This window comes from Sylvia atricapilla, chromosome 3, assembly GCF_009819655.1.
Source record: "Sylvia atricapilla isolate bSylAtr1 chromosome 3, bSylAtr1.pri, whole genome shotgun sequence".
Lineage (NCBI taxonomy): Eukaryota > Metazoa > Chordata > Aves > Passeriformes > Sylviidae > Sylvia > Sylvia atricapilla.
Genome location: NC_089142.1, coordinates 21,623,069 through 21,650,043, shown reverse-complemented (window position 1 = coordinate 21,650,043; position 26,975 = coordinate 21,623,069). Strand labels below are relative to the sequence as shown.

Sequence of the window (26,975 nt, the reverse complement as noted above, 5' to 3'; positions counted from 1 at the left end):
GAATAAAGTTTTACATCTGAGCCAGTTATGTTTTCCCTTATCTGTCTCAAAAGGCCAGCTTGGTGCTAAACGAAGGTTAGTTTGTAGTGGTCATCCTGTGGTGATAGGTGCTCACCCCCTCTGCACCAGGGCTGCTCTTATGGAGATCAGAAGTTTCACTACCACACATCCAAAACACCTCTTCCTCCCCTTCATCTGGGGGGGTGCAAACCTGGTCTCAGCAAAGCACCCTGCTGCTTTTGCAAATTATTGATTGTTTGGGTTATTAACCCTTAACATTCCAGTCTCTCATAAGAGGGAAGAAACATTTGAATTTGTTCTTCAACTCTCCTTTATGTGATTGTCTCAACAATTATATTATTTGATTTGCAAGCTGCTGCTTCTGCTTGTTTCCAGTATCTCTTAAAGAAACTGTAATTTTACCTGTGTATGACATATAATTAAAATATTATTTGTTCACTAGACAGTGTACACTATATTCAGCTCAAACTAACCTTTCATGGTAAGGATTGAACAGAGTTCAAAGACCCAAAGGGATTCAGATGAGTATTTAAGATAGCAGCTGTAGAGACAGAAAGTGTTAAGCAATTGAACACCTTGCCTAAACTATCGGAGAAACCATCTGCTGTAAGACTTCTGATCACACAACATATCAAGAAATAACTTAGTTTTGAGTGCTGGTTGGATTTTTTCATTTGTTTGGTTTGGGTTTTAATCTGCATTATTTCCTGTCCCCCATGAGTCATTTCAACTGTATAGAATTCCTAAATCAAGCTGAAAAAACATAAACAGTAAAGCTGAAAAGAAAGTGCCCCTATGTATTTTCATTTCATGTTTAAGGGGTGTTGCTCCTTTCTTAAATTTTATATGGCACTTGAATTTTTGTAGTGCATTAATATAGTATTTGAATAAAATCTTCACTGAGGTATTGCTCACTGGTATTCTCATTAATATCACATTAATTTATCATATTCGGTTGTTATATTGAATACTACTTGTATAATTGGTAGAGTGCTACAATAAAATGTTGATACCATTTAATAATCTGTTTCTTTTTAATAGTTTAGTTAGTATTCATTGCAAAGTCATCAATTGTAATTACTATACTCTGTCATGTTATAGCATTGAGTTAATTTCCAGCGAGACTGAAACAAGTGGGGACCCTGTTGGCATGAATAGCATTGGAGATTTCTTGAGACCCTTGAGATCTGACATTCACTGTTTTCTTTAAAGTCTCTGTAGCATAAAATCTGTATTTGAGTTCACCTCTAAGAAATAAAACTAAGTCTGAAAATTGCTGTTCATTTTTAGCTAGAGTTTAGGGAGAGAAGGATCTCATTTAAGAGCTGCTCATGAACCAGAAATCTTATATAACATCAGGAGCTGAGTCTTTGAATATTCAGATAGAAATAAGAATGTTCATGCATTCAGGATCCACTGTATTTCAGAACTGTTTTTTTTTAATACTATCAAATTTAAATAGGCTGTTTTCCATTTTATACAATGTATTTAATAGTTATTTGATGGCTTTGATAATTTGTGTTTCTTTATCTTAAGACATTGCATCTTATAAGTACAATCAAAAGGTTGTGTTATTTATTCTTTTCTTTTACTTTCAGTTTTTTTGACTGAATATTGAAGATTTGCTCGAGTTAGTCTTGAAGTCTTACTGTGCCTGAATCTTTAAAATATGGTGCCGTATAATAATTACAGGTTCGAGTTGTCTCTATCTGAAAACTGAAAATTTAGTATTCAGGAATCACTACAGATCTCAGTTGGCACTCCATGGGCACTCTGATTTTATTTTCAGAATGAGAAGGAGTGACTTGTATGAGACCTCAATTACCTTTGTCTGAGCACTGGTATGAAGTATTAGTCACATATAGTTAGAAGGAATAAAGATTGACTCAAGTAATCCTTTTGCCTTCTTTCTGTGGTTTAAAGTAATGTCTGATACATGTTGTTTCCTGCTAAGACAATAATGGAGGGGTGTTATGTCCAAAGCTTATTATCAGATGATACTAGATCAAGTAGACAAAAAAATGTCAAAATAATTGAAATACGAAAAGAATGCCTATACCTTGGTTTGTGAAAATAATCCCCTGAGGCCAATTAACATAATAGGATTTGTTTTGACAATGTGAGCAGTGCCTTTTTTCAGTGGCATATGGATTGAGAATTAATTAAGCAAACCAGAGAAAAGATTTGCCTGCTGTTTAGGCCTTCCTTTCCTGCTGCATTATTCTGTGCATTCGAATAGTACAAAAAATACAGGATAAGAGGTTTGTTTTCAGCAAAGCATTTCAGTAGGGTTTTCACTGAGGCATTCTAACCTCACCACCATCATACTGGGGTTGCTTAAAGAATATTAAGAGAGGGCGACATGAACAAGCTTTAGTAGTGCAGTCCACAGCCAGTGACCAAACTTTACTTGAAATCCATCTTAGAGAAGCAAACATAGAGAAGAAAAGAAAGAGTAAAAACAGGAAATCCCACTCCTCAGGCACCAACTGGTAAGAGGAAGGAAAGAATATTCAGAAAATAGTTTTTCTCCAGTAAAGGTAGCGATGACAGTAATAATGATAATAGTAATGAGAAAAAAGCCAATATTTTCTAGCTTTCTCCCTGGTACAGTTATATTTTTCATGCAGACCTCAAGATCATCATTGGTAGCTTATGATACTGTTTACACCAAATGGATCATGTGTGGGTGCTACAGACTAAATAGTATTCAACATGATATATTTGTGCATATATTTTCTTGTGTAATATATATTGTCCATTAAAATAACTATTAACTGCTCATTATCTACTGCTCATTCAAGTATGAAGTTACAGGCTGAACACTATCAGGTCTGGAGTGATGTGATCCTTGTGTAGAGTTACAGGCAAAAATTACAAGGCAAAAGAATGAGAAATGGGATGAGAACAGCATGATATAAAAATCAATGACAATCATTTTTTAGGAGAAACCCAGCATAACATTTTTTCTGAATTCAGTGGTACCAGGTGAGAACAATAGCCCTTGTGAAACCAGAGTGAAGGTAATGCTGCAGTCACCTGGCAGTGTGTAGCTGAAAATTTACAGGTGCACTCTCAAGTGGAGAGCAGGCTGCAGAATTGGAGATGAAGAACAATACAGACCCAGACACTGTGCAGTGAGTTGTTGTGGAAACTCCACATGCACCTCAGTTTGATGCAGCATTCCAGTTAACAGGAAGCTTCAGCTCCTAGCACTCTTTTAGAGTTTGTACATGAATCTATGCTTAAGTCCAGTCATGTAATGTGTCTGCCCTGCAGCTTTAGAAACCCCTCACTGACTGTGGCCGAACCCTAAGTTTTTATTATCTGTAGGCAGAACATACTTTATCTGTGATCCACTTTGCTCATTTATTAATGTTGCATAATCATCCTACTGGATAACAATATTGTCCAACAGGAACATAAGCAATGTCTGAGCTCAGCTTTTCATACTTCATGAACAGCACAATTTTGTAAATACAGCAAAGGTATTCTGCACTCAGTAGAGTGCTTTGTGTCAGAAAAGCCTTTAAACTGACAACGTACTACTTTTATTTGATCTCTGCTTTGGAGATCTGCTTAAAATCCTGTCAAACATTTTAGCAAGATGTATGGAAGAAAAATAATAAAGTAAACTTTTCCATTAAACAAAGTTATTGTTACATTTTTCATGAACTATATTTCAAAGCAATTCAAATATCCCTGAATTTTGTTTGTTTTATTATTTGTGCTTATATTCAGGAAATGTTTGATGATCTTCAAAAGATCTACCCTTTGCTGTTTCCTTTTATCCAATTTCAAGTGAGACAACGAAAGAAAGAAAAAAGTTACTTATTTAAATAGAATTTAATGACTTTATTAAGCAAAAGAACAAAGAATGGGGTCAAGTATCTGTTCCAGACAGATTACTCTCTCTGAAATGGAATAAAAGAACAGTTTGATGAAGCAGCATTTTTCAGTCTGCTGCAGTTCTTATCAAGGTTATAACAGACAATTTGGAAACTGTAGTGAAATTAAAGCATGTAGTTCCTCCTCTAAAATCTTTTACATGTGGAAACAGGTGACATACAGTCAATATGAGTATATCCTTTGAATTCTAAGATGGATATTTCTGATTTTGTAATAAATAAATAAAACTAACTTTAAAAAGCACACAAGATTTGAATGTTATAATAGACAATTAAATTAATCTGCTTTTGTCTGCTTTCTGACTTATGAAACATAGAGGCCGTACCATATAGATTTTTTTTTTTTCATTATAGCGAAGATGTGTTCAAGGACCTTGTCTTTTGAATGCTGTGTTTTGGCAGACTTCCATAGTTTGGCAGACTTGGGAAGTAAAGAATATAAATTGGATCCACATAAGCAGATGATATTTACAGAGCAAATTTTGTTTACTGCGTGCTAGTTTAAGATATGTAACGGACGATGTGTTTTAATATGAAAACAACCTCTTAATTTTATGTATCTTGTAGTAGGTGCTACAAGTATATATCTTGTAGCACACAGTGCTATTTCAATTATTTATCCAAGAATGTGTCTTCCTTCCTTCCTTCCTTCCTTCCTTCCTGTTTCTCTCTTTCTCTCTATGCCTTGGAATCAAAACATTTTAATCTACACAGTGGGTTTAGGCATCACTGACCATATTGATAGTAAAAAACCTAGAACTTTGAATCAATATATTTTGTATCTTGAAAAGTGAAATTGATTGATGCAAAAACTAGGGAAAGGGAGATAGGCAACATAGAGAAGGGATCTCTGTTACATCTTAATATGTATTTCAGTTATGCATCTTTTTATAGTAACTTTTAGGTAAAATTATTATGTAAAATTTATATGCAAATTTTAGGCTGTTAAATTGTACCTACATTATACTAAGCTAGGCATATCATATAACCCCCAGAGAGCATTGTGAAATATATATTTTTAATAGCTACAACTTGAGGAGCTAGTCCTGAAAACATTATTTACATAGACCATGTTCAGTGGGTATGTTATAGATTACCTCTTCACCTAAATTCACAACTGATATTTCCTACACAAGATTTTGGATCAAAATATGGAGGCAAAATATCAACAGTAATTACTATAAGATCAGTAAAGATTATTTCTCCTGGCAAATTCCATACCTGTCAATGTTTGCATAATTTAAGTCTTGTAGATACCTATACAGATATAGTTGATTTTTATTGAAGAAGAAAGGGTGCATATGGGTAATATTCAGTGAAATGTAGTTAATAAATGAAGTTACAATTGCATACAAGATAGTTTTTTCTCATGTAGGGGACTGAGAAATCTTTTTCATCTTTCTGGTCTGGGGAGGCAGTTTGTGTTGCCAAGATGAAAGCAGGTTTCTGGAATTGAGCAGGTATCTGGAAGGCACTGAAGTAAGGAAGTGGATTCTGCAGTCAAGAGCTGAGAGCTCTTTCAAGATAATATTATAGCATTTTTCTGCTTGAGATACTAAAATCAGTAGTTACTCACAGAACACCAGTGCTAGATAGATAATGTTCATGATATCTTCCAAGACTGGCAGTGCTTTAATTTTCAGTCACCATGGGTATATCCCATGGCTCCCAAGCCATTTCCCTTCTTTACACAAAACTACCATGGCTTGATCTTTCATCAAGAATATAAAAGGTGCGGCTTCATTTGCTTTGCTTCTGTAAAAGAATTTTGAAGTGTATCTGATGCTTGCTAGAAGAATCATTGTTTCAATATGGCCAAAGGCTTTTGTTTAATTTTGCATAAGGAATTAAAGATTAATTGGAAGTAAAGAAATGGAAGTGAACATGAATATATTTTTCCTGTCTAGTTGTTTGGTACTTACAAGGTAACAATGTATGTTGATTCATTAATTACTTAGAAATTTATTTCCCAACTGTTTAATGTATGAGTTTCTAAGAATCATTCCTTCTCCCTTATTTAATGCCCTACCCACTGTGCTAAAGAGATTAGTCAACATTTGTTCACTTTGTGACTGATTTTCAAATCTCTCTGTGTGGGGCAGAAGTCATAGGAGATGCACGTTCAAATCCCCAGAGGAAAAGTGAATTGAATTTAGGTGTCACACATCCTGGCTGCATGTGTTAATTATGATATATAAAAGTAGCAGAGGTATCAGCTAGTGTAATTATATCTTAAAAAAAAAAAATCATTACTTTTCCCGTACCACTCAGTAAAATACTAGGGCCTTGAAGTAGAGACATGGCTTTGACTGCTTAAGCTTTTCCTGCTGCCAAGGCCAGACTCAGTATTACATTTCATGGCTGTTCTTCTGAGTTTCTAGTTCATAATTATGGGAAGCATGGTCATGCAGTTCTGGACTGCAGTGTACAGGAACACTTAGAAAAAAAATTCAATTGAAGCCCTTAGGGCAAAAGGTCCAATTTATATCTGGGCATTGCTCACAAATGGCAGAGATTACAGTCATTAGCACACTTAGATGCTCCAACAGTCTGGAGAAAAAAGGAATTTTTCCATGGATGAGGACATTTTTTTGAAAAAAGGCAGGCCAAGACATCGGGGGACCTAATTAAACATGGCCTTGACTTGATATCCTAAGATTCACAAAATATAGCTAGAAAACTTGAACCTGAGCTGTGACAGGTTTTGTATAAATTGAGGAACAGAAGCTACAAAGCAGAGCTTAATTTTCTTTGGAAGCCTCTTTCTGGGGTCTGTGTTAGTGATTTGCTGACTGACACAAGACAAGGTAGGAAACCTGACTGGGCAGTTGACATGAGCAAGTCTTTGTCATGATAACGAAGAGAATGCTGGGATCTGATAAAACTACACAGCTCTCAGATATTTGCAAGGGATTGGAAAAGGCATAACATGCACTGAAAACAGAATATGCTTTTATAGCATGGATTAGAGGTTTATGAAAGCCAGCTTGAGTTTAGAGAACTTTGACATGTAATTGAAGTTTAGTAAATAATTGTTCATGTTAGAATACGTCTGCTTCTTGAATAAAGTAGTATACTTTAGAAGGGTAGTAGTATTTTTACTTTAGTTTGTAACTCTCATTATCCCTGATCTTACATGTCAGTACTTTTATTCACTGATTTAAAATTACCATGGCTTTGAACCTTGGAACACAGACATATTGGAGCAAGAAGTATGGCCAGTTCTAGATTTGGAAAGCTAATTGTACACTTTCTCTATAACTGCATATGTCTTAGTGATTTACATTTACTCACTGAAACAAAAAGTAGAATATTGCATGAACATTAAGTAAGAAAAACACTAGAAAATGAGATATCACTATCAATCTCATGCACCTAAAAAGAAGTTGAAGATTAATAGTTGGTATATTAATGGTACTGTGAGATTTTATAAACTGTTTTTCGTTCATTTTTAAGTGGTTTTAATATCTGTCTGTACAGTACACCAATACTATTTGCTGTCTGTTTGGATGTTTTAATCTATGTGATGGAAATTATGCTGCAGATTTGGAATAATTTTATTAGCCTTTATTCAGAATTCAAACTGAGTCCATGGTCTGGAATTTACCACTCCTCCTACTCTTTATTATTTTCTTTACTGGCAGCTCCAACAAGAAATGTCTAATGAAAGTGTCAATAGGTGCTTACTACAGATGCCTGTAAAAAGACTCACCTACTCTTTACCCAGAAAGGAAAGGATCTGTCTCCTTGGCACTGACTGATGTCAATAAGTGTTGGGGGATTTTTTTGTTTGTTTTTGTTGTTTGTTTGTTTGGTTTTGTTTTTTGGTTTTTTGGGTTTTGGGTATTTTGTGTGTGTGGTCTGTTTGTTTATTTTGTTTTGTTTTATTCCAGGTAGAGAAAATCATGTTTCAATGTTCTTGATTTAGTACCAGATTGTTTTTTGGTTTTTGGGTTTTTTTGGCAGCTTACTGTCTGGTTTTTTAAATATTGATATGTAAAGCTTAATACAGAGGTAAAATCAATCTAATGTTATTTGAAATCTTACCACAGTAACTATATTTCAATAAAGCATTCAATTTTTATGATATCTAGGCTAATCTGCATTATTCCTTAGTCTGATGAGAGCACCAGGGGATATATTGAAGGTAAAAGCACATAAGTGCATATAATAAACAGACCCAGTGAAAAGCAAGAGATAACAACTTTGGTAGGGTTTCTAGGAGTTGGTCCTACAGATGAAACCTGTTAGAAAAACACTTTTTCTAAACAGCTTGTTAGAGATTTCATAGAGTCTAAGTATTATTGCTAATAACTCATATTTTCTTGAATTGGATAATTCACTTCTTTTGTTTTAATGTGTCTATTTTCTTTAGCTGAATGTGGAGCAACTGTCTCTGGAAATGAAGGAACACTGTTGTCTCCAAATTTTCCATCTAATTATGACAACAACCATGAATGTATCTATAAAATTGAAACTGAGGCTGGAAAAGGGATCCATCTTAGAGCCAGGAGCTTTCAGCTGCATGAGGGAGATATTGTTAAGGTAATAAGAAAAAAAAAATCACTTTCTATGCTAAATATTCACATTGCATGAATAAATTTGTTTCCAATGCAAATTATCTTTATTTTCATTCCACTTTCTGGCACAAAATTAATGAATTCTAGGTGGATAGCACCAAATCATGCCTTTATACTAGATTCAGTGATTTATACTATAGATTTGAAGAAACTATAGGAGACATTGTGAGTTCAGTTACATTTCTGGAAGTATTAGACTGTTTAAAGTGGTTTAAATCTTAAAAGGACACCTAAAATTTGAACTTGGATTTTGAATACCTAGTATTTTTTCTCTTTGCACAATAGTAATAAGTGTAGCAAGGGATTTTTTTTTTTCCCTAAGCAGAAACCAACAATGCAATATCTACAAAAACTGTAATTCTAGAAGATGTCTTTCATTATTTGTGTTGCAGGTAACCTTCAAAACACAGCCTAAATATATATAGATTTTGAGCATGTACTTTTCTACATCATGATAATAAGTTGCCTGTTCCTAATAGTAGCTGTTTCATTCTTATATGTACTGAAAATCCTGATACTCTCCTGAAGTGTTTACCATGCATTGAATTAGTCTTTCAAATTTATGTCTCCAAATTTTTGGTTAACTAATACTTAAAATCATGAAGTATTCATAATTCAGTTAGCAGCTTCTTTTCTGAACATATCCCGGCAAACCATTTAAAATTTCAGAAATTGCTGTCTGCATTTCAAACTTAATTTTTTTTAATTTGCACTGAGCGCTTCTCACAAGGATAGAATTGCTATGGATAAAATATTGGTGGCTATGTTTTTATCCATTTCATCATCTCAAGAGCTTTCTTATGTAATTGTGGCAATTCAATTCCTACAAAAACAAGGCCTTTACAGGTGGGATGACAGTGGGGAGGAAAAAAGTCTAGATTTTAATATAGAAATTAATATCTTCGTTATTATATCTGTTCTTTTCAATAAGCAAGTCTGCATTGGACCATGAAATAAGCAAAACTTATAGTTTAGTTTATAGATTAGAAAGTTACAATCAAAAGAAAGGCATTTTCTCCATCTTTACCCACAAAAACATTGTTAATAAATGCTACCATATATAAAACAAAGCAAGACCTTGGTTTTGCTTTTAGATCAAAAGGGAATCGAATAGGTGAACAAATTACATGATCTATATTGTTCTTTGCTCCCATTATCCATGGTCTGACAGTGCAGAATCCCAAAAGTATTTTTGCTCTGAAGAGATGCAGCAGAGAAGAAAGAACCTAATTGCCCACTGAGTTGCTTGAATGTGGTACATAAGTCTCCCAGAAGCTTTGCAGATCTCTGGTTTATAAATAATTTAATAAACTACTTTAAAATCTGCAACAAAAAATCCCTTAGAAACCCCCAAAGAAACATTCAAGAAACTCAGTTATTCAGAACATCTCATGAGTAATGTCCAGTGTACTTAGCGATATTCCCTGGAGATACAAGAAAGATTTGCCTGAGACAAAGCTGTTCTGAGCAATCTGTTAGATACTTTCTTCTTTTATAGATCTTTTAGCACAATACTTCAGAGGATCCAAAGGAAGCAAAGGCAACATTGTGGTATTGTCTGAACTGCTAGGACTGCTCTCTGGTTTTGAGTCAATTGGCACAGCACAACTTCCATTAATACAATTAAGATCTATTCCACCAATTAAGGTCTCTGTATTACCTGCATTTATGAAAATAAATTCTGTTTCCTCTCTTTGCATGCCAGGATGTCCTTTTACACATTTTCATTGGAATCAGCACTTTGACAGGACTGTAGACTTCAAAGCTTGCTTTCTTTCCTATCTGTGCCCAAAATAAGAGCAAAATGTGTTATAAACCTCAGCCTTCTATCTTGTGCTGCACAGAAGGAAGCTGCAAGACTGCCTTGCTGGCAGCTTGCAAGGGATACACTAAGCTTAAGAATATTTACAAAACTTGTGCCAAAATATAGGGTATTTTCCTAGCTCAGTATCTTACTCTGTTTTGCAAGAAAAATCTTTGTGTACGTAATGTTGCATTTGGTGTGGGTGCCCAGGCCCCAGCAGCAGTGGGAACTGCGGGGGCTCCATGAGGGGAGGCTGGGGCTGCCAGACACAGCCAGTTCCAGCTGGATACAGCTGGTTACAGCTGGACACAGCCAGTTCCAGCCAGACACAGCTGGTTCCAGCTGGACACAGCCAGTTCCAGCCGGACACAGCTGGTTCCAGCTGGATACAGCCAGTTCCAGCCAGATCCAACTGCCCACCGCAGGGCACAGCTTGCACAGTAAGGTGGCTCACTGGAATTGTGCCTCAGAAAGAGTCCCTGGCCTATGCAGCTCCTGCACTAATCCTTTCTCAGGAAGATTTGTGAAGGTGTTAGTAAGTCTGCATTAAATGTGTTCCAGAGATGTACTGACAATAAATACTGTGTAGACAATCAAGTTGTGCTGGCTTGACTCCTGCTCTGTCACTATTTACTTGCTTTGAAAAAATAAACTAATCTGCAGCTCTATATACCAGCTCAGTATTCAAGTGGGAATACTGAGGCTGGATATGGAGGCTGTAGAATGTATGGAATGGCATATAATTTGCAACAGTATTTCTGGCATCAATAAGACTAGTGCATGAGGAAAGGTCAAAGCTATTACTTTCAAGAAGACTGCATGCAGGTTAATGTCTGTAATTTGTGGGCAAAGCATTCTATAGCTGTGAAAAAATTTGAACTTGAATTAGTGGGATAGAAATTTAAATTCAAGTAAAGTAATAGAAAGTTTCACCATTTTGAAGGACATATGACGAAAGGGAATACTTGGATTATCTCTTTATTTTAGAGCTTATCCTTTCTCACTTACTAACACTTCATCTTCCTGGTCTCCATGTTTTAACTACCACTTGAAGATGCATAATTTTTTTAAGTGGCTACCTTTGCCAGAATCTTTATAATGCAATTGCAGTGAATTTGTCAGAGGTAAGAGTAAAACCAGAATGTAATATTCTGCTTTTCATTTTTTTTGTCAAATAGACCTTTTTTCTTCGTGATGGAGGAAATTGTAATTGCAACATGCAAATTATATTTCAAATGGGTTCTCCTAAATAAGTTAAATGTATGTACTAAATATGAATCAATAGTGTTAAATAGTCTAGACTAATTTATTAAATGTATGCTGTACCTCTGGAATCAGTGGCATATGACATGGCACAATGGTTGTACACAAGCTGTCTACTGGGAATGGTCCTTGCCCCACGTTAATTAGCATCACACGCACTGGTAAAAGCGTGTTTTCTTTCCTAGGATGGTTCAACCAACTTTTCAGTGTAGACAAGGAAGATTCAGTGCTTGTTTTTTTTTCAGTAACAATGTTCCAGTTATTGGAGTAGATATGTACTTGCTTGTGTATGTAATGTGAACAACAGATGGACAAGTGTCACTACAAATTGTACTAGCCTCTTTCTGTTTGTTTATTTGTTTGTTGGGTGTTTTTACAGCTGTTTTCACAGGGTCTTTCATATCTAATTTTAATTTCATGGGACACTGTTTTCATTTGGGTCTAGATTAATCATGATTCTATTATTTAGTTTGTTAGTCCTCAGGTTGGAAGAGTATTTCTAACAGTCATTGAGGTAGAACACTGTTGAAACAAGATGTCTGTAATCTTTAGCTATGGGGGGTTTTGTTTGTTGGTTTGTTTTGTTTTATAGATGAATAAAAATCTATTTTGAAACATAGGCAGCATTTTTAATTAATGACAATTAGCAGAAATTCCATTCCAAGTATTATCTCCCAGATTAAGTGTAATATATCTATGGAAATTAATCTTATGGGGAACAAATAATTCTTTACTTTGCACAATAGATTTCTGACTCTACTAAATAACTCATAATCTGTCCATGAAATTGATTGGTAGTTCTGTCCCAAGGCAATGATTGGAAGCTTACAAGCAGCTTTTCAGATACACTTAGCATAGCTTAAAGTCGTATTTCTTCCAAGAAGTAGAGCTTAAGTATGTGTAACTGCTTGCATGAACCTTAAATACAATGGATTGTATCTTTTGAGACATCTCATCTGTGTGCCTTGGTATAAGACAATCTTTGCCTCAATAATAAAGACTGAATGTATTCTTCTATCAATTATTCAAGTTTCTTTTAGAGTAGGTAATTGTTTATATCTGTGTAGGTTTATAAAAGTAAAAATAAGCTTTTGTCTTAAAAAGTCTTTATGCATGTTGTTTTTATTATTTTATTTTGTTAATGGCATTTGAGATGAACATGATAATTTCAAGACATTTACCTATGGATGGCATGCTGATATTTTCTCCACAGAAAAAAAAAAAAAAAACAGAACTGCTTTTAATTTTTGGTCCTCACCTACAAACGTTGTGATGATCTGTCATCTCAAAAGAAGCATTTCTAAATTTTGTTAATAGATCTAGCTGGACATTCAAATAGGAAGAACAGCCTGTGACTCAGATGTAGCAATTTAGATTGTTAAATGGGTCACTCCTGCTTCTCACTGCAATCAGTATAGATCCACACTGTACCACAAGGTCTGCAAGTGGAGGGATAAAAATCCAGTGCTTGAAATACTTACTGTAATTGTAGCTTTTGTGCTGTTTTATTCTAGTCACTCTAGGACACGTGAGATAAGGGCAAATTATCTTTCACTTCATATCAGAAGCCAGCGGTTCAAATCAATTTCTTGCTTTTCTATAAGCACTGACATGACATTTCATGTATGGTGTATATATACACACTTCATATTGCTTATTTTTCTATGAGAAAGTAGAGGATGTTTATTTAATTTAAAGAAGAAACTATATTTTATCTTGAGAAAAAAAGCAAAACAAAACTGCAGAAAGCTATTTTTGCACTTTATGACTTTCAGGGTTTTGGAATAAGATAAAAATAATTTTTTTACCTCCTTGGCAAGAGTTTGTACTTCTGTATTTGTGAACAGTCAAAAGGCATTTTTAAAAATTGTAGTATTTTAAAAAGTACATAGGTTGATATTGTCGAAAGTTTTCAGTAAAGTAACATGGTAAAAAAGAACATCTCTATAATTAGTTTGGAAATAGACTTATGTGTCTTTTTGAAAACTTATCAGTCTTTATTAAATCCTATAGTAAACCAAATTGCTGAAAGCTTACAGCTTGAGATAAAATATGACAGATTGACTTCAATATTTCATTTTTATATATCCAGACAGGAGAGAACAGAGTAGTCTGTAAGGGTTTACCTTCAATGGTGATTTCAGAACTTATACGTCTGTTGGCCTTTGTGAATAATCAAGAAAACAATCTGAATTTATGAAATCTCAAAATATAGAATTGCATATAAATATGAATTTCTTTCAAGATGAGCTCACAAAACCAAAAAGGCAAAAAAAGACTATAACGCATCTTAAGGGGGGCAGAATATTTAAGATTTCACTGAACTGTATAACCAGGGGTATATATCTCTCAAAACAGATACATTAAGGTTTTGGAGAAAATATTTACATTATATTATTAACTTTGGAATTGTTGTATAAGTGAAAATCTTTCAAATATTTAGATTTGATGTCAAATTCATGCTCTTATTTCTGCAAGGTCTATGATGGAAAAGACAGTTCTTCACGCTCTCTTGGAGTCTTCACCAAAAATGACATGATGGGAGTTATTCTTAATAGCACTTCTAACCATATGTGGATAGAGTTTAATACCAATGGATCTGATACTGACCAAGGGTTTCAGCTGACTTATACAAGTAAGTAGCTCATAAATATTATCTGATTGATTGCTTTGCAGGGAAATGCATATTTCTCAGCTGTTGTGATTTCTTTTTGAATATTAAAGGTAATTTCCTAGAATGTACTGTGGTTAAGATATTGGGCTTTACTTGTCTACATGACTGGCTAGGTGTTAGTAATTAAAAAGCACTGTTGAAAGCAAATTTGTAAGTTTTTAAACTTAGAAAGCATGATTATTTTTAAGACTTAGTAGTTGTGTTGTGACATGTGGGTTAAATATATTAGTTGTTAAACTAATACAACAGCAAATGCACAGAAAGTCGATGTTTTAAAATGGAAAGTTAAATCTCTGCAGTCAGGAAGAGAAGAGAAGGGAGAAGAGAAGAGAAGAGAAGAGAAGAGAAGAGAAGAGAAGAGAAGAGAAGAGAAGAGAAGAGAGAGAAGAGAAGAGAAGAGAAGAGAAGAGAAGAGAAGAAGAGAAGAAAAAAAAAAAAAGAAAAACGAAATAAAAAGAAAAATAGTGCAAACAAGAATAAAAAAAAAAAAGTTAAAAAGAAGAAAAAAAAGAAAAAAAGAAAAAAAGAAAAAAAGAAAAAAAAAAGATTACCTGGGTGTACACTCCTAATCTGGCCTCACCGGACTGCTGGTCAAGACCAGAGTGGAGTATATTGGAAGCAGACTGGAGTCAACAAGTTTTGACAAACACTGCACTTGACTGTATGCAATTAATTGAATTAATTTTGCTGGCAAAGAACCGAGATTTTTGTAGGGAATAACTTGGGAATAGCTAGTTTGTTTCCAGTACACACAAAGATACATTTTTCCAGGTTTTAAGGACTGTCTAAGATCCATTTCCTTTGATTTTTTTTTTTTATACATTCCTTTCCATGAGTTGCTGTTGAATCTTGCAGACAGAGCTCCATAACATAGCATGGCACAGAAATGGAATCATTGCTCAGTTTAGTACATCTGATGTTTTCCCTTTGGTTTGGAGCAAGATGGAGAATAACTTTTTAGATTTTTTTTCCTTACAGATCCATTGAAAAATGACTAGAGAAATCTACTTTAATTTGCCTAGAGAAAATGTAGAAATTTTACTTTGAAAGAAAAGGAAACAAACATCTGTTTTAAAAACAATCTTATTTAAAGGGCTCTGATTTCAAGGGTCTCAAATCAGTTCCTTTCAAATCCTGCTTCAGTGATCAGTTTTGCCTACTGTTTACAAATGTAATTTTACTTAAAAATAGAGTTTTGTCTAATTTCTACATATGATTGCTTGATTTTGTTGCACTTAAAGATTTGCTCTCCTGCACCATATTTTTCTGTGTAAGATAAGATGCAATAATTAATTTCTTCAGGCTTTTTTTTCCTGATTGCTTGATTAGGACAGTTTTGAAACTCTGTTTTCTATTCTTCCAAGTATTTTCTCATTTTCTGAAGTGTGTAGACAGAATTTGATATAGTCTTCTATCTGTAATTTTACTACCAGATAGAGAAACAAAACTTATTTTCCTATGTCTGCATAACATTTTACTTTTTTTTTTTTAATTTTATTTTGGTTGCTAAGGATCTAATTTATTTTATTATATTATTTTATTATATTATTTTATTATATTATATATTATTTATTTTATTATACTTTGCAGCCATTCATTTGAAAAGCTTATCTGTAATGACTTTTCTCCCTAATTTCTCTCACATGAAACAATCCCCTGTTGTAAATACAAACTAATACTTTACTTCTCACAAGTGTTTTCAGGAAGCCAAATCCAACATAATAAATTTTGAGACAGTGACCATTTAACCAGGTGATTTCCTTCAACTGTTGACTGTTATTTCCAAAACCTTCAGTGGGAGACTTTTCATCTTTCATAAATTGATAAAAGCAGAATTCTTTTGCAGTGCTTTGAAAACTGGCTGCAGTGTTTTCTGAAATTCCTTTCCTAATAATTCCTTAAAGACTAGATATATCAAAAATTTATTATTTGACGGATTTGGAATTTTTTGGTACATTTGCAATTCAGTTACTAAACAAATATGTCAACTTTTCATTTGGTAAATATATGAAATGCAAAATGAGAATTATCTTTTTGGATTAATAAAGTTGTACTTTACAGCAGAATTAACTGAAATATTACTCTGAAGTTAGTTTATTCACTTTTCAGATTGAACTATAATGCCAGATGCTTTAAAATTACTATAACAAATCAAAAAGGTGCTAAATATGGTTTCACTGAAGGAAATGAGAAATATATGCTGGAGTGAATGAAACTGAATAATTAATGTCATAAGCCAGAGATAGGAGAAGTGATGGTCTAATACATGAGGTTAATTAATTCAGATTTCTTCCTATCTGATTGCTGAGGTCTTTCCACCCACAAAGCATCATCAATTGCCCTTAATTTTTGGTCTTTATAGTACTTCCTATTAAGGCTGTTGAAATTAAGAAGTAACATTGCAGGATGTTATTAAGAAGACTAACATAAAAGTCTGCTATTTCATTTGTGTGCAACTACTTTTCCATCCTTTTTGATAGAGTGAATGCTAAAGATTATGTTAAATTTAAAAGTACAATAGAAGAAAAAGGTAATAATCCATGAGGACAGAAATGTTGATAAAGAAACTTGCCTATCTTCTTTCAGAATCTCATTACTAACTTAGTAAAACTGAATATTATAAACTCAGAATCCAAGATGTTTGTCTAAACTGTAGAAATCAGAATTTAAGTTCATATTAAAGGGAAATCTAAAAAGGATTCAAGTTCTAAATGAAAGCTGATGAAATTTCTCATGAAATCTTCTATAGAGGAAATTACATCAGGTATACTGAATGGAAGCTAAAAATTATAGTTATCCTATAGAAACTTTCAAGAAAATGCATTTATCCTGATAGGTTGGGTAATTTTTACTAGAAAAGACCATGAAAACATCTCTACTCTTTCTCAAGTTAACAGTTTTGAGAAACTAAGAAGTATTTTGAGTGAAAACTAAAATTGCAATAATTTTATTTAAAGAAACAACTTCAGAAAATGGAGAATATTTTAGCCTGAAATTGGTGGGGAAAGTGTATATGGATTATGAGTAATATGTGATTATATATTATATAATATATAATATATAATTATATATTATATAATATAATTATATATTATATACGTGAGTATATATGGATTGTGAGTAATATGAAAGTATATATGGATTATGGAAAGAGTAATGTGAGCAATAGCTGAACATGATTCTATCAGAGGAGAAGAAAAAGGAGGGACAAAGAAGGCAGCTTGTCGACTTTGTGTAAAACAAGTTTATATAAAGTCATTTCCTTAGAATGTGTTAGGAGGAATAAGGTAAATTTTCCACTCCCAGTATCTCTACACTGCTGTCAGAGTGAATGACTGTGAACAGTTATATCTCAGTGCTGAGGAAATGACAATATAAGTCAATTTCTCAGTCCTTGATGACTTTAATTCCCTATGACTAGAGGGCATCAATAGCGATCTGCATGTAAAAAATTAAGTGTATGCTTGTTGTAGCCACAACTGACACGTGACAGCTTTTTTTTTTTTTAATTACTATTTTTATTTTTTATTTTAAAAAATGCCTATTATTCTTTCATAATTCCAGTTTTCTAATTCACAGAATCTTTTTTTTCTCTGTCGGATTAAAACTTTTCTCCCTGAGACACCTCTAATTGTGGGGAAGAGATTAGATAGAGGGATTCCCACAGCTATTCCTGTTCAAAGTTCGGTTATAAGATTTGGCATAAATATGCCAGTGCTTTGTGCTGTCATGTCAATGGCATTTAATGTTAAATTGACATTCAGATAAAATCAAAATTTTATTGATACACCATAACAGGCAGAAAAAGCAAAACACAGCTGTCTGGTAAATGTAGCAGACTGCAACTTTAAATGAGGAGCAATTCAGTTCATCTTCTGAATAACAAACAGGCAGGCTCTCTGCCATGCCTAACCACTCCCCTATCACAGTCCTGATACAAGAGGAAATTTAGCAGTGTTTGTTTTCACTAATCATGCACTGAACTTACTCTGACTTGTGTCACGAGTGTTTCCTTCCTCCTGTCTAATCCTCCTCCCTTGAATATAGTCTCACATTTCTTAAATAATACCTGTGCACATTATCATACATGGCATATACAAATGTTTTGTGACCCTCTGAGTACCACCTAATGCTGCCACTGTGCGATCTATATGGTCTTGTACAGATCTCAAATCACTCAGGGCTGTACTGTACTTGCACAGTTTTCTCAGTAGAGTTCTCAACCATTTTTTGAAAGGGAAACTCTTTCCCTTCACAGTGCCATCTAGAAAACTCAAAACTCATTTCTTTTCGTAGTCCCTGATGATGGATGTCTGTATTCATGATGTGTAAGGAACTTTACCACTGTGTAGAATTTCTCCTTGGACTCTTCTAAGACCTGAGGGTTTTTACCATGTGCTTTGTGCTGACAGTTGTTTGAAATAGCATGAAGTTGCTGTTGGACCTTATCTCAACATCTTCTTTTTTTGGAGCAGCTTATCTAGCTCTCTATGGCAATTTCATTGTTGCCCAGTCTTGTGTGGTAATTTTTTTTTTTTGAAAATGAATGTTGTGTAGGCACAAATAATAATTTATTAGAAACGTCCTCAAATTCCGAATCCATAATGACCATTTCTTTCACTGAAAGCAGAATTCTCCATGGCTATAATTTCTTTCAGAAGAGTTCAGGCCCTTGAACTGTGCTCCACTCCACAGAATTTACTACAGATTTAGGATTGTGCATGGATATAATTTCTTTATAATGAGGTTTAATATTTTCATTTGCATTTATCATCCTTTATATTTAGAATAGTTAGTAGTTTTACAATATTCTCTTCATTGGTCTGAAGATATACTTTTCAGTTTAAGGAAATAAATTTTCAAATACATTTCTCAGACATGATGCCATGGTTCAGCATTCATGATATTTACTCCTAAAGATTTAGTTTTAATTTTCAGTTTAAGTTCTGTGTTATAATCATTCTTTAATCCTACTGCTTTCAAGGGATAGCGAAAGTTAGTGCACGAAAGGGGAATCTGAATTACCATGATCGAAATTTATATAAATTGTTGAAACCACTTATAATAGGTAATTTAAAAGAATAATGAACTTTAATTTAGTTCATTTCCTATTCTACAGTAATTGAAAAGGTTAGAATGTCAGTGAAAACAATGTTCTGAAACTGCAGACTCAGACAATTATTCTAGCACACACTCAATCGCAAATTCAGGAATATAGTGGCTTTGCCTTAGAGTGTATAATGTCAGTTTAGCACAACAATCCAGTAATGAAAAGAAGCTTTTCCAGTTTCCTTTCCATAACTAGTCTGTATATAAGATATGTTCCAATTAGAGCCTTCACACACTCCAGGAAAAAAATAAGACACCTAAGAAATATATTATTAAATGAGTACGTCTTAACTGATACATGTATGACATATCACAGTTCCTATTAAGAGCAGTACCATTATGTGACTAACTCCAAATGAATGTAACCCCAAATGAATACTGCATGCATAGAAAAAAAAAATCTTCTAAAAGAAAGTCAAAGTTGCAAACTTGTGAAACAAAAATTAATGAATGGCCAAAGAAAGTTTGTTAGAAATATTCATTTCACTTGTGTAAAAGAATTATGATATCCTGATTAATGACATGATGACATCATTATCTCTTCCCTCCTTCCTCCCCCAGAAAATTAAATTGCCTTCTGCTTCCAAAATACTCAACATTTGCATAGGCTCCCCTTTCCCCTAAATCCTCAAAGCTTTGTATGAACAAAAAAATAATTTGTCTTATAACAGTTTTTATAATTGAAGTTCTTTTTCACTTTTAATTTTAACACATCTATGAAGCTGCTGGCCTGGTAAACAGAGTAGGTGCCAAATACTTTTTTATCTCTAAGACAGAAACAGTAAGAACCATTTCATTAGGTGAATATAAGCATTGTTTTAACCTTCTGTTTGAAAAATTATGTTAACTTATGCTCTATAGATGGAAATGCTAGCGTGGTGATGTTTTGCATTTTTATCATCTCAGGAAAGTCTTACCAGGTTTTTTGAGGTACAGATCTTAAGCATAGAGACTTGTGTGAGCAAATCCTACCCTATGAATGAGTACACCAAAATACTTTTCCTCAGCAGGCCTGCATTAGGATGGAGGAGAACAGTTTGTCCACCTGTATTGGGTTTGACTGGGATGGAGTTAATTTTTCAGTTAAGAATACACAGAGTTAATTCTTTTTTCAGAAGGAATTTCTTAACTGGAAGAAACTGGAAGGGGCTGTGCAGGTAGGTGATGGAATCATCATCCCTTGAAATGTTCAAGAAACTGCTGGACTTGGCATTAATGCTATAGTCTAGTTGACAGGGTGATGTTTGGTCTAAGATTGCACTTATGATCTTGGAGATCTTTTCCAACATTAATGATTCCATGATTCTATCATTCTTCAGCTAATGCTGAGCAGTGCTTCACAGTGTTAGGGCCTTCTCTGTTACTTGCTCTGATATGCCAGCAGGTAGGCTCAGGGTGGGCAAGAAGGTGGGAGGTTACACAGATGACCTGAATTTAATGGTGACACATTTCATACCATGTCATGTCACGTCACGTCATGTTTAGCAATTAAAATTCGGATTCCTGAGGTAGCTGTTGCTAAGAGTCTGACTAGATATCAGTCTACTGTTGACAAGCGATTGGGTTTGCATTCACTTGTTTGGATTTGGGGTGTTTGGGGATTTTATTTTGTTTTGTTTTCACTTATTAAATTGTCTTTATCTTGACTGATTCATTTTCTTGCTTTTATCTTTCTGATTCTCTTCAGATCCTGCTATGGGGAAATGAGTGATCAACTGGGTGGGGACTTACCTGCCAGCTGTGGTAGACCCACCAATATCTTATGTCTTGTGGGTAGCCTGAGAAAGTGAGGATGAAGCAGTTTGGTTACAATACCAGGGACATAATAGCCAGACCTAGAGAGGAGGGAAAAAGAGAGAAAGAAGGGAATAGACAGGTACATCTCATGTTGCTATGTTGGGAGCTTGGAATAAATGAAGCTGCAATATCAACCCAGGAGTCCTAAAGAGGAGTGCAGAAGGCAGGAAATGCACCACAGGATATGGGGAAAGGTGGTTTTTTTTTTTTTTTTTTATGAAAAGGCTGGAACACAAATGTAAGAGAGGAATATTGCCAAAATGGTTGTCCAAAAAATAGAGCAAGTGTATGGAGTGGAGAGCTGAGACTGCATTGGTAAAAAGGAGGGTGCAAAAATGAAACAGAAGAGGAAGCAACGAGAAATAAAACAGTAATAGCATACTGTTTTAGGAGTAGAGGCTGAATAGTCCATGATTATTAAAGTGTATTCTTCAAGAAATACTTGTAGTGAAAACCATTATTTCGTTTGAATAAAATATGTGTGTTGCAAATATACATCAACAAAATGAATAGTTTGTTTGTTTTAATGCTCTGAAAATTTGAAAAGAAAAATAGTTTCCAAATTTGCATACAATAACATCCTTAAGTCACTGAATTTTCCTTCTGCACCTGGGGTTAGAAATAAGGAAGATGTTAGCAATTCATCATTTTCATTAGGAAAAAAAAAGGTTGATATGTAGGTGGTGTCAAACATGTGGAAAAGGTAATTTGTTAAAAGTTATTGTTATTTGGTTCTGAAATTTGTTGAGTTGGAGGTTTCCTGACTTCTCTGTTTATGGTTCAGAGATTCTCATCTTCTTCTTCTCACTGGTTTTCCCAGTGTTTTAATTCACATTTATTATCAAGAAAAGAGCTGTTTTTAAAAATATCTTGTAATAAAGTTTAAAAAGCAGTTATGCTTTGCAGGTGAGAGAGAATGGCTAGCAGAGATCACTGTGGGTGTCCATATGCATATGGTGTTTTACATTTATATTAAAATTCTATCCTTAGAGTATGAAAGTAAGATTTTTCAATTATGCCAATTCAGGTAGGCTTCTTAAGCATTTTTTTTCCTCATTTGCTGATGTATTGATCATAGCTAACAAATGGGATTGAAATTTGCAAGCAAATTACAGCTAAATTTATAATTTTGGAAGTGAAGGCTCAAAGATTATATTGCTTTAACATTAAATAAGTGATTATATTTGTAGCATTATTACTAAGAGACCTTAGTGGGATCAGCATCCATGTGTTTGTCAATACAGTGGTTTGAATGACAGAACTTCTAAACCTTCTTTGCCACCTCAACCTAATTTTTTTTTCTGTCATATTTTAAAAGGAATCTATTTCTGTGAAGCCATTATAGACGTTGTCATTATATGTATGTGCAGCTGGATTTAATGAGTTTTAGCTGGGATTTGTTCCAAAAGTTTGCTCATTTCCTCTGTTTTTCACAAAAAGACTCCTGTTTATTTGCAGTGAATCATTTCCTCTTTTCTAAGTTTTGGATGAGTAGACACTAGAGTTACTGTTAATTTATTCCCACTGCTATAATTACTAGAATTTTCCCATGAGCAAGAATTCCTGCCTGAAAACTTAGAACACTTGAACAGAACTGCCAGTATCTTATTGTTCTTTATACTGGCTTTCTTGTCTACATTGGCTTCATGTTCAATGAAAAATGATTATTTCCCATTTAGAATTATTGGCTCAACTCTGTCTGTTGGGAAAGGGAGACTGATAATCAGTCAGGTGGATGATCAGCACCTAGAAAGCCAGGATGAGGGAGTAATCCTTGCAAGCTCCTTCTTGCTGCAATTCAAATGAAAGGCCTGATAGGTGCATCATTGTTGATTTGCTGTTCAATTTATGAAAGTATTACCTATACCAGTCTATTTATAAAATTTAGGCTACACAAACATATTATGCTGTTCCATATTTCTAATATTATCATGCAAAAATACAATCTTATATAACGTATTATATATATACACTCTATAAAGTATAGTGTCTAATAATATATTAGATAGAATGCAATAATATATAATATAGCATATGATGTTGGACATTTTAACTAACTTGTGGGAGCCCCTGAGATCAAAGTTTGATCTGAACTTTCTTCTGTCTGATTTTTCCCTTTCTAAAAAAATTAATTTTCAAGAAAAATCTAGAATCACTTTGTGAAGATTTTAGCAGTTTAAATGAAAAATGTGAGTTTTTCTCCATTCCCTTTATTATATTAAGGAACTGTTTACATTTCAACAAATTAAGATTGGTGCCCTCAAATCTAGTTAGATTTTATAACTGAAGATTAGCAATAAATAGGAAACAGATTTTTTTTTCAGTCAGCTAAACTATGTTTCAAATGTTTCTAATTATTTAAAACATTAAGAAAGTTGTTTCAGATTAAAATTAAGACTACTTCTTCAAAATTTTATGCATATTAAAATTACCCAAAGATAGTTAAAGACGAATGCTATAAACATACTTATTTCTATTCCTTCGGCTTCCAAAAAGGTGGGAAGAGTTGCTTAAAACGATGTTGAAAGGTAGACAAGATTTATATGTATCTTACTATTCAGTTCTTCACCACAGTGTATTGAGAAATTAATTTTTAAAAGTTCTGAGCACAATACTACAAGCCACAGTAACAGGTGATGTGTGCCTGTGGTTCACCTGTCAGTGTGTGAAGGAATCTACACAACTGGAGATGAAGGGGTTCTTTTAACTTTCAGTCCTGTCTGATCCATACTGCTTTTTATAAGCTGGTAGAATAAATTTTTTTCCATTTTTAGTCCATCCTCTACATGCATGATGACTTAATTCCTCTAAGGATGAGTATTTTAGAAAAGACTCAGAGGAAATTAATAAATTTGCAAACATTTAAGTGTTAGGTATGTGTTAAGTCAGTGTTTTGCACTATATAGCACACAGGAAAAAAAAAAGTGTGCATTCATGTCATCTCTTCTGCTTTTCATTCTCCTCTTCCAGAAAAGGGATAGGACCAGTCTCCTCTAACAAACCACCTACAAAATATTTTTAAGTAATGGCTGTGTCAGTCATGTCCCCACTGATTATAACAGAAGGTGTAGACATGGAGATCCTGAAGATATCTTTCCAAATGTACTTGAAATTAGACTTCTTAAATTCACATGGAATTTCACCTTTAATCCCTGCTTCTTATATGGAGTAGAACCGTGATTAATTGTTTACCTGCTTGTGGATTGGAAAGTTTATTTATATGCTTTCTATATATTCACAGCTGTCATCTAGCTGTAGGCACATACATTTGCATATCCATCTCTTTTAAGTATTGTTATTTATGTATTATCTTTCAAGAAAATAATAAAAAACCCATCTTCTGCTACCTCTCTAGCCATATTTAACTTGCTTCTTAAATTTGCAATTTTTTATCTGTATATGGGGACATTGTAGATGAGAAAGGGAGAACAAATTTTTTTAATAGGATACGTGAATACAAATAGCCTGGTTTGAAATGGGTGGGGAAAGATCTTAGAACTTTTTTTAACATATTTATAACAGGAGAATATGAAAGAAAAAAAATCTTTACATTTTATGTTCAAAAGACACATTATTGACAACGTCCTCACATCTCTATTTTACATATTTCGCAGGTTTACATATTTTTTTTACATGTTGCTCATGTTAAGAATTGCTGAAATTCATATTAGAAAGTATTATCCATTGAATGACTATCTCTTCCATATAATCAAAATTAATTGCCAATTGGTTGCAAAGCTTTTGGGAAATTACAAGTTTATATCTCAGTTTCCAAAGGATACAAAGCAGTGGTTTCTGACACCTCACTATAACCACAATGTTCAAGCGCACTTCTTCCTATAGATTTTTCTATCATTCTGATAAGGTAGGGATTTTTTAATTGGACATTATTCCAGTACATGGGGTTTTCTCTTCAGCTGTAGGATTCAGAACAGAGTTGCACATAAATGGTTCCAAGATAGACTGAAAATGCCAAGAACTCTTATTTTGAATTGCATATATTTAATTAAATAAATTATTTTATGCGTGTTTAAGATCAGCAACTGCAGAATAATATTTGTTGAACATTTATACACATTTAGAAATCCATTTTATACTCTGAAGATTAACTCAAGTACCATTTCATACTTTCAATTACTCTTTAATAGTACAAAAAGACTCTGTGTTAAACATATAGACTTCATTTATGAGCTTAAATTATTTCAGATTTAGGCAACTCTGGAAGAGTTACTGATGTTTCCAATGTTTTCATAGTTGTGTATTCTGCCTTTTCACAATGGGCATGCACAGAGCCCGCCCAGTCTATACTTACATTATATTAAGTAATATTATTATTAGAGATTATTAAAGAGTAAATGGTGTCTCTTTGGTGTTTAATATGTAAACTGCAAAACCCTTTTTACATTCAAAATAATTAACTCCTCATGGTTTATGTGGTTTATGGACATTTTCTTAGCAATTAATGGTAATTTTGTTGTAATAGTATTTCCTCATCTTTAACAAACATTAATATTAGGAAATTATATGCGTATAAATTTATTAATTCAAGCCAAGATTATTAATACTCTTGATCTACACCTTCATACTGTAGTTTTTATGTTTTAAGGAGCTGTTCATCATTAGATTGGACATCTAAAGTTTTGAAAATAACCCAGCTGGCATTTCTTTTTAAATGTCTTTACAGTTTTGTCTGGAGGCTTTCTATTTAGAGTTCTTACTACAAAGTAGCAGAGTTCACAGAAGTTACAGAACAGGTTCATACTTTTGAATTTATAAGAAATTTATTTGGTGGTTACAGTGTTCTGGGATCATATCTAAAGCCATGATCTTAATAGTGAATTGATGCAGCATCAGGATGCACAGAAGTGTAAATCTGATCTGATTCTAGCACAAACCTGATTGAATTTCTCTAAAATTAACAAGTGCATACAGATGAAAACTTGTATGAATTTTTTGCTTTTATGGCAGTTTTATATTTGATTTGGCATAAAGTCAGCATGGAATTGACAAACAATAATGAATTCAACATAGCTGTAAATAAAGCTAAAATGCCAAAAGCCGTTGAAAAATTTGCACTATGGGACCACAGTATTAAGGGCTATGATATTACATTTATTTATTGTCATTTGAAGTATTTCATCTTTTATAAAACTGTTATCTTCCATCTTTATAAGTGCAGTTTTAATTGACATAGTATATTTTTTACAAAACATGAACAAGATTTACTAAAAAAGAAAAAAGGAAGAAATAAAGCCCTACAGCCTAATTTCTTGGTATATATTCAGATCTCTAATAACAGTGTGCTTATATGTCCTATTAAATCAGTCATAATGTAACATGCATCAACATTGCTTTGTGTAGGAAGATAAATTTGGATGAATACCATAGATCACAATTAAGAGTGTCTTTGTTGCTTTTGTCCAGTCACAGAAGTCTTAGTGTTGACCTCAAGGTTAGAGTTTCAGATCAAGGACCTAAAGCTGCTAATGCGCATTTTAGGTGCTTACTTTTTCATGTGTCTGGCTTTAGGAGATTGTTTCAAAATACCTTAGAACTTCTTCTAGTGGGAAATTACTTGGTTTAGATTACTTATTTTTCATATAGCCACTGTAGGTTTATGTGCAGTGTAAATGCACATGTACATTACATATGGTACTTACATATAGTAAATTAACTGTATTCTTCCTTTCAAAATGAGTGAAGGCAATATTCGTAGATACTTCAGGAAGTTGTCAACTTCTTTTATTAGTACTGCAATAATACTTTTATTAGTACTGCAATACAGAATCCTTGAAATTTTCTTTTGGAGACACAAAATG

The 26,975-nt window shown here is 33.6% G+C and overlaps 1 protein-coding gene across 1 annotated transcript in view; it reads left to right on the top strand.

The window, feature by feature from the left end:
* Positions 1 to 26,975, top strand: part of CSMD1 (CUB and Sushi multiple domains 1) — a 240,209-nt gene that overhangs the window by 28,451 nt on the left and 184,783 nt on the right. The window contains exons 7-8 of the mRNA XM_066314261.1: positions 8,305 to 8,474; positions 14,055 to 14,211. Of these exons, the coding sequence (XP_066170358.1) occupies positions 8,305 to 8,474; positions 14,055 to 14,211 (327 nt within the window). The remainder of the gene's footprint in view (positions 1 to 8,304; positions 8,475 to 14,054; positions 14,212 to 26,975) is intronic.